The sequence below is a fragment of the Ictidomys tridecemlineatus genome, chromosome 11 (assembly GCF_052094955.1).
Source record: "Ictidomys tridecemlineatus isolate mIctTri1 chromosome 11, mIctTri1.hap1, whole genome shotgun sequence".
NCBI lineage: Eukaryota > Metazoa > Chordata > Mammalia > Rodentia > Sciuridae > Ictidomys > Ictidomys tridecemlineatus.
In genome coordinates this window covers 120,933,481-120,942,277 of record NC_135487.1, presented here as the reverse complement: position 1 = coordinate 120,942,277, position 8,797 = coordinate 120,933,481, and the positions used below count along the sequence as shown (strand labels likewise).

The 8,797-nt window shown below is 37.7% G+C and overlaps 1 protein-coding gene across 1 annotated transcript; it reads left to right on the top strand.

The window, feature by feature from the left end:
- Positions 1–7,855: 7,855 nt before the first annotated feature.
- On the top strand, positions 7,856–8,797 carry LOC101957582 (olfactory receptor 10R2). The gene has a single exon (XM_005339428.2). It carries the CDS (start codon positions 7,856–7,858, stop codon positions 8,795–8,797), a length of 942 nt encoding a protein of 313 aa, XP_005339485.2.

Sequence of the window (8,797 nt, the reverse complement as noted above, 5' to 3'; positions counted from 1 at the left end):
TCTTTTTATCAGTGGAAATATGGAAGAGTCAAATTATCTTTAAAAATAAATTATAATAGTAATTCGGAAGATAATACTCCTTCAGGAAAATAGATAGCAGTGATAGAAGGACCCATCAGCCCCTGCCACACTTAAATATCAGTATGAATAAAGAAAGTATAAAATATACTTGAGGTTTCCACACTGGACATCACACCCTTCCCTGGGGGTTGTAAGGAAGGATCCTTTTTTTTTTATTGGTTTTTCAAAACATTACAAAGCTCTTGACATATCATATTTCATACATTAGAATCAAGTGGGTTATGAACTCCCATTTTTACCCCGTATACAGATTGCAGAATCACATGGGTTACACTTCCACGTTTTTACATATTGCCCTATTAGTGACTGTTGTATTCTGCTACCTTTCCTATCCTCTACTATCCCCCGTCCCCTCCCCTCCCCTCCCAACTTCTCTCTCTATCCCATCTGCTGTAATTTCTCTCCCTTGTTTTTTTTCCCTTTCCCCTCACAACCTCTTATATGTAATTTTGTATAATAATGAGGGTCTCCTTCCATTTCCATGCAATTTCCCTTTTCTCTCCCTTTCCCTCCCACCTCATGTCTCTGTTTAATGTTAATCTTTTCCTCTTGCTCTTCTTCCCTGCTCTGTTCTTAGTTGCTCTCATTATATCAAAGAAGACATTTGGAATTTGTTTTTTTAGGGATTGGCTAGCTTCACTTAACATAATCTGCTCTAATGTCATCCATTTCCCTGCAAATTCCATGATTTTGTCATTTTTTAGTGCTGCGTAATACTCCATTGTGTATAAATGCCATATTATTTTTTATCCATTCATCTATTGAAGGGCATCTGGGTTGGTTCCACAGTCTAGCTATTGTGAATTGTGCTGCTATGAACATTGATGTGGCAGTATCCCTGTAGTACGCTCTTCTAAGGTCTTCAGGGAGTAGTCTGAGAAGGGCAATAGCTGGGTCAAATGGTGGTTCCATTCCCAGCTTTCCCAGGAATCTCCATACAGCTTTCCAAATTGGCTGCACCAATTTGCAGTCCCACTAGCAATGTACAAGAGTACCCCTTTCCTCACATCCTCGCCAGCACTTGTTGTTGTTTGACTTCATAGTGGCTGCCAATCTTACTGGAGTGAGATGGTATCTTAGGGTGGTTTTGATTTGCATTTCTCTGACTGCTAGAGATGGTGAGCATTTTTTCATGTACTTGTTGATTGATTGTATGTCCTCCTCTGAGAAGTGTCTGTTCAGGTTCTTGGCCCATTTGTTGATTGGGTTATTTGTTATCTTATTGTCTAATTTTTTGAGTTCTTTGTATACTCTGGATATTAGGGCTCTATCTGAAGTGTGAGGGGTAAAAATTTGTTCCCAGGATGTAGGCTCCCTATTTACCTCTCTTATTGTTTCTCTTGCTGAGAAAAAACTTTTTAGTTTAAGTAAGTCCCATTTGTTTATTCTTGTTATTAACTCTTGGGCTATGGGTGTCCTATTAAGGAATTTGGAGCCCGACCCCACAATATGTAGATTGGAGCCAACTTTTTCTTCTATCAGGCGTAGAGTCTCTGATTTGATATCAAGCTCTTTGACCCATTTTGAGTTAACTTTTGTGCATGGCGAGAGAATCCTTGTGGAGACTGATCCTGTGCTGGCCCAGGAACCAGAGTTTGTCATTTGAAAGGTCCATCATCTTCTGTTAGTCAATGTATAACCTAGTCTACCAGCAAATCCCTTTCCCTCTCATCAATTTCATGAAGTACATGTATTTCCTGATTTTTATTAAAAATACTATAGTAATTTAAGCCTCCCTTAGAAGTCATACCGAGCTCTGACTTAATCAGGTTATTAGGTCCATATGTCATCTCCTCTACCAGACTATTAGCAATGTGAGAAGTATTTTATCCTGTTCATACATTGCCTAATCCCATTGTCATCTATGTCCTTGAGAGAGATCAGTATGCAATCAATGACTAATAAAAATCTTCAAATGAAGAGAGACTCCTCCACCCACTAAATAGAACACATGGAAGTACAACAGTACTTATGTCCTCTAGAGCTCAGTGCTTTGAAACAATAATAATAATTTATTTTTGCTTATAAATTTGGGGAGTACTTATGAGGATGGCTTAATTCTGGTCCATATCGTGTCAACTGCTTGACTAGTTTAAGGAACTATTTCCAAGATGGCTCACTTACATGGCTAGCAAGATGGTACCACTTATGGCTAGGAGATTGAATAAAGCTGCATGCTGTGAGTTTCAGTTCCTCTCCAAATACTACTTTCCAAGGAGTTCCTTGGAATTTCTCACAGCATAGTGACTGGCTTCAAAGATTAAATGTTCCAAGATACAAGAAGTGGAAGCTTCTCGTATTTTTAGGCATATCACTACTGTAAGAGTTTGGATGTGAGATAACCACAAAAGTTCATATGTGAGACAAAGCAAGAAGGTTTAGAGGAGGAATGATTGGGTATTAGATCCTTAGCCCAATCAGTGGATTAAGACTCAGTCCTGTCAGGGGATTAATTCACTTGAAGGTGTGTAGAGTGTGGGTGGAGGAGCTGAGTTCCTGGGGGTGTGTCTCGGGGGGTTGTATTTTGTATCTGGCTAGTGGAGTCTTTCTGGTTGTATTTTGTATCTGGCTAGTGGAGTCTTTCTGCTTCCTGATCATCCTGTGAGCTGCTTCCTTATGCCACACTCTTCCTTCACGATGTTCAGCCTTCACTCAAGCCCTGAGGAATGAAGCTGCCTGTCTGTGACCTGAAACCTATGAAACCGTGAGACCTCAAATAAACTTTTCCTCCCCTAAAACTGTTCCTGTCAGGTCTTTTAGCAGTGAAAAAAGCTGACGAAAACAACCACTGACTTGCTGTTCCTGACACCCCAAAATGTAATTGAAAAAAACATAGAGTAAGTGCAACACACACCACTCCTTTTTGAAAAAGCAGGAAGGAGGTACATGGCAGTCACATCCACATTTTTTCCTTTATTGTGGGTCAATTGTGAGCCTGTGATTGACAATTTCCTTAACTGTTTTTTAAAAGACATATGAATTAACCCAAGTTTATGCCTTTAAAATACTTAGAAATCTTACTAGTCGTTGAAATTCTGACAAAGTATCATATAACCAGATTCTGGCGATCTTTATTTTAGAGGCAAGAGTTTCCTGACAGTATTGTGAATTCGATCTTTTTCTTGAAACCATTTCTTACTTGCAGAGTCTTTGTTGAGGGTGATTTTTGTATGAGAAACACGTCTATTTCTAAACCCAGAAGCTTTTGGACTTTTTATGGTTTCTTTCAACTCTTATCAAAAATTTAAACACCGTCTTTCAATCATCCCTTTGTATCCTTTTACCATTGGTGTCATTTTCTATTGTCTCATGAGAAATTTCCCTAAGAAAATCTGAGTTTACTAAAAGTACTATTTTCTAGGCTACAATTTGGGAGATTTTTGCCTTCCTTCCCAACAATGGACAATAAGCATTTTTAACAAACTCCAACAACATTTTACTCTTTCATTTTTAAACCCTGAAAACTGTTTCCTCAAGGACTTTCCATTTTTTTCCACTACAAACTCCTTTAAAACCCTGCAGATTCTCCATATCATTAGTTCCAAAAAATTTTTAAAAAGATGCTTTAAGTTTTGATTACAATCACACCAGGTGTTTGAATGCCAAATTCTAGTCTCGTCATTTATTGCTGTATATGGAATCTTATCTGCTTAAATTAACAACAATTATTTATTTTGCACATAAATCTGCAAGTTGGCAGGAACTTAGTGGAGTATCTGTTTCTGTTTGCTCTACGTAGGATCAGTTTAGATTGTTAAGTTGGGCTAAAAGTTCCACCTCTAAGATTACTCATTTATGTGGCTGATTGGTTCATGTTGCTATTATTTGTATGCTCAGGGGGAGATTTTTGACCAAGAGTCTTGGTTTCACACCAGAGATTCTCAAAGGTTTGCCATGTCCAACATGGCAGCTAGAGAGCAAGTGGATGCTCCAAGAAACAGGAAATACAAGCTGACAAAATCTATGCAGCAAGTTTGATAGCATCACTTTGGCTATAATCTGTTGATCAATGTAGTTACCCAACTGGTTTAGTTTCAAGGGAATGGGGCATATTTACCACCTCTACAAGTCAAAAGTGTGGAAAAAAGGTGTGACTATCATTTGTGTACCCAGAGAAAGTTAAAGCCCAAGGACGAATCTTCTCAGTAAAGTATTCCCAAAGATCTACCCATTATCTTAATTTCTGGTAGAACTAAAGAATAAAGGAGTCACCAAAAGTTCCTTTATTAATAACTTGGACTTTCTTCTAATTTTCCATCCTTGCAACATCTCTGACATTGTACATGAGTCCCTGAGAGAGACATCGATGAGTGTCTAGAATTCGCTCCATTTCCAGCTCAGCTCAAATGTCTGGACTCACTGTCATAAAGAAAAATTGTGCAACCTAAAATATGCAGGGAGCTGCTGAAATCTATACCAGCATGCTGTCACATTTTCCTCCATAACCTCAAATTTCTTTTTTTAATTTATTGAACACATATTTACCAAACTCATATTATATGCCAGACACAAATGAACTTGTTTCCTAAGTGTTCAAAGATTTATGGTGATTCTCCCATTCGAATATTCTGTCCTCTGGTTTTGGTTTTTGTATCTTTTTTTTCCCCTCTCTTCCAGAATTCAGAAGTGGAAATGTGAAATGATCTAATAAAGATCATTTCCTCTAACATAAAAATGAAAATATAGAGGCATTGGGTAGGGAAACTCAAAGGGGACAGTGACACTTGTGTCTGTTTTAACCAATGTGCCTGGGACACTTCAACTCTCTAATGAGCACCCAGAGAATTTCTAAAATTGAGTCAACAAATCTGCATGGTATATTAGAAAGGCCCTTCTCTTTGGCCAGCTAATTTTATAGAGTGTATTTACCTATGTTTCTTCTTGCTAATTAGAAAAATTATGGACAAATATTGAGCACAGTGTGGTAATCCCCCGTGGAGGAGGGAATCTCCCTTAGCAACCAAGGCATTGAGGTCATGGCTAATGTGAACAGGAAAGACCACAGGTAATATTCATTGAGACTAAACTACCCAAGGAGAAAAGGTTCAGGTGATACTTTTCTGTGGAATTAATAGTGTTCTTATGTGAGTCAGAGATCTCCTGGAAAATGAATAAGGGCTCATGTACATCATAACAGGAATGTACATGAGTCCTTATTTATTGCTCTATAAATTTTGGCAAATTTCACCTAGAAACTCGCACAGAAATTTCTTGGAGGTTTCCAAGAATGAAGAAACCTCCTTGCCATAGAACACTAAAACTCTGACTTGATGGAATGTGACATTTTATTTTACTTAGGGACTTGGAATTTCTTAAGTGAAAGGAGTAGTAATTGTCAAGTAATTCATTTGTGTGTCAAATTTTAAAATCATTGCTTTCCAATAATCTATCTCTGTTTCCCCCTAGGTACTGGTACTAAAAAGAAGACCAAGAAAGTGGAAAGGTAGAGGTGACTTTTCAGGAAGAACAGTTAAATGCATGGTGTGTATGCCTATTTATTTAAAAGTTTAGAACAAGGCAATTAAACTCCTGGTTCTAGTCAAATTTCAAATTTTATTAAAATGTTGCTAGGAAAAAGAGCCAATAATGACAATTTATTTATTTGCAAAGGTGTTCAAACTTGAATGTAAAGTATTTTAAAATGCACGTAAAAAAAGCTTAGTGAGATAATGGAGAAGACACTTGGTAATCAAAAATGATAATGAGATAGCTGAATGTTTTAATGGATCTTTTGCTTCTTGATCTGTAAAGTGATGTCAGAAAGATTTTACATCCCAAAATATTAAGACATAAGGTTAATATTGCATGCTAAATTTATATTAAGGAAACAATTTGGGAAATTCCTGAAGTTAAATGCCATGTATCTGGGAGTTTGAAATGATTGTGAGAATTTGGTCATCTAATTTTTCAAAAACTTTCCAAACACTTATCATATGCTGGGGACTATTGTGTTTGTGGAAGATGCAGTTTTGGGTATCTGGCAAATAATAATTCAGAGTCAAAGACAGAATAGTCATAGCAAAGCAAATAAAATTTCGATGATTATTAAGGAAAATTAGAGACAGTAGTCAAGTATGGTTATCAAGTTGCAGGAAAGATTCCATGAGTACAGTCGTTTTTTACTGAAAATTGAAGGAAGTCTACTATATTGAAGGAAAATAACAACAAATAAAGCATGGGATATTTCTAGGTGTTAGAAGTAATATGAAAAATGGCTTGGTTGTTCAAAATTTCTTAAAGTGCATGTGAAGGAAGACACACTTGCAGTTACGAGTAGAAAGGTAGATTTGGGAAGAGTATGAAAGACCTAGAAGATCTTACAAATAATTGAGGGTCATTTCGTTTTGTTAATATGATTCAATTTGTCCTGTGTAAGCATAATTCTTCCTGTATTGTAGAAAAGAGTTCATAGTGACAAGAGAGACTCTAAGGGGTCCATTCATAATGGTCTTGTAATAGTTGAGGCAAGAGCTAATTTCTTTTTGAAAAAAAATGGATTTTAGAAGTATTTTTTAAATAGACTGGATGTGAAGGATGAAAAAAAATACTGAGTTTAAACATTTCTTTGAAATGTACAGCTTGAATGACTAGGAATATTTTTGAAACATTTTATTGAGATATGGGATCTAGGGACACATTTGGGCAGGAGATGAAATAGGAAAAGAATATTTTGATTAAAATTTATAAAAGCTAATGCCAGCCTTGATAACTGTGTCAGAGGTCTTAGGGGAAGTATCTTATACTCTCTTCTTAGAAATATAGAGGCAGATCCTGGGTATGACAATCTGATGGCCCTCCATCTCAGGTATATGAGGGTTAATTCATTAAATGGCCAACCAGTGAATGCTGATGATGCACTAAATTATTCTAGCAGTGTGTTTTGTAAGGAGAAATCAGGCCTAGTATCTTATAAGAGTTTATAGTGCAATCATAAAGCCAGCTCTAAGATGCTAGCAAATTAATTTAAGGAGATGACTGCATAGAAATGGGGTAGATAATTATTTCTGAATGTGAACTGTTCTCCTTTAAAAACAAAAAATACAAAGGTAGATCCATGGAATGTTTCCCTAAGTGAGGGATGCATTAAAAGGAGATGTGTGTGTGTATTGGAGTATAAATCCTCTGATGTTAGTGCTATTGTATATTGACGTAAGAACAAGAAATCAGGATAAAGGTCTGACCCTCTGAAATGGTAATGTAGATAAAGGCTTTTATGAGGATTGATTCATTAAAAAATATTGGGTGAAATTTTCATAAGTCTCCAAGAAAGGGACTTGGCTTCATTTGAGCCAATGACTACATATTTTACATAAACAATGTCCCAGATTTATGGCTAAAATCATTGGCAGAAAAATAATGGCTTGAGCTCCTATATTTATACACACACACACACACACACATATATGTGATATGTATGTATAATTATATATAATTTATATATATAAACACACATTATACCCACTGCCCACTGTTGAACCTCATGGTATATAGTCTCTGGAACAAAGGGTATAGCTAGCCGTTGGAAATTGACTAGAAAATCTGGGGTTTCTCTTAAGAGAGAATATATATATATATATATATATATATATATTTTTTTTTTTTTTTTCTCGAATAATTCCTGGATTACAATTTTTTTATGTCCCCCCATATGTGTTTGTCTCTCATTCAAACAAGACTGGCATAGCTACTTTTTGAGGGTAAATTTCTCTGAATCCCAATTTGAAAGGTTTCTGGACCTGATCGTATTGGTTTTATTGCATGGGAGCAACTCTTCATGGATAACTCCTCCTCTGTCACCGAGTTTTTACTGCTGGGTTTCTCCAGCCTGGGGGAATTGCAGCTTGTCCTCTTTGCTGTCTTTCTCTGTCTCTACCTGATCATCTTGAGTGGAAACATGACCATCATTTCCGTCATCTTCTTGGATCGCAGCCTCCACACACCCATGTATTTCTTTTTAGGCATCCTTTCTACCTCTGAGATCTTCTATACAATTGTCATCCTGCCCAAGATGCTTATCAACCTGCTGTCTGTGCTGAGGGCAATCTCCTTCCTGAGTTGTGCCACCCAGATGTTCTTCTTCCTGGGTTTTGCTGTCACCAACTGTCTGCTCCTGGGAGTGATGGGTTATGATCGCTATGCTGCCATCTGCCAGCCTTTGCACTACCCCATTCTCATGAGCTGGAGGGTATGTGGACAACTAGCCGCAACTTGCATTGTTAGCGGGTTCCTGATATCCCTGGTGGGAACATCTTTGGTCTTCATCCTCCCTTTCTGTGGCTCCAACAAGGTCAACCACTACTTTTGTGATATTTCACCGGTCATCCGTCTTGCCTGTGCTGACACCTACATCAATGAACTGGTCATCTTCATCTGTGGGGTCTTGGTGCTGGTCGTACCCTTGATCTTCATCTGCATCTCCTACGGCTTCATTGTCCGCACCATCCTGAGGATCCCATCAGCTGAGGGCAAGCGCAAAGCCTTCTCCACCTGCGCTTCCCATCTCATTGTGGTCATTGTCCACTACGGCTGTGCCTCCTTCGTCTATTTGAGACCTTCATCCAAATATATATCTGGCAAAGACAGGTTGGTGACGGTGACTTATACTATTATCACCCCACTGTTGAACCCCATGGTATACAGCCTCCGGAACAAAGATGTGCAGCTCGCCATTCGGAAAGTGATTGGAAAGACTGGGTTTTCTCTTAAGAAACTATGA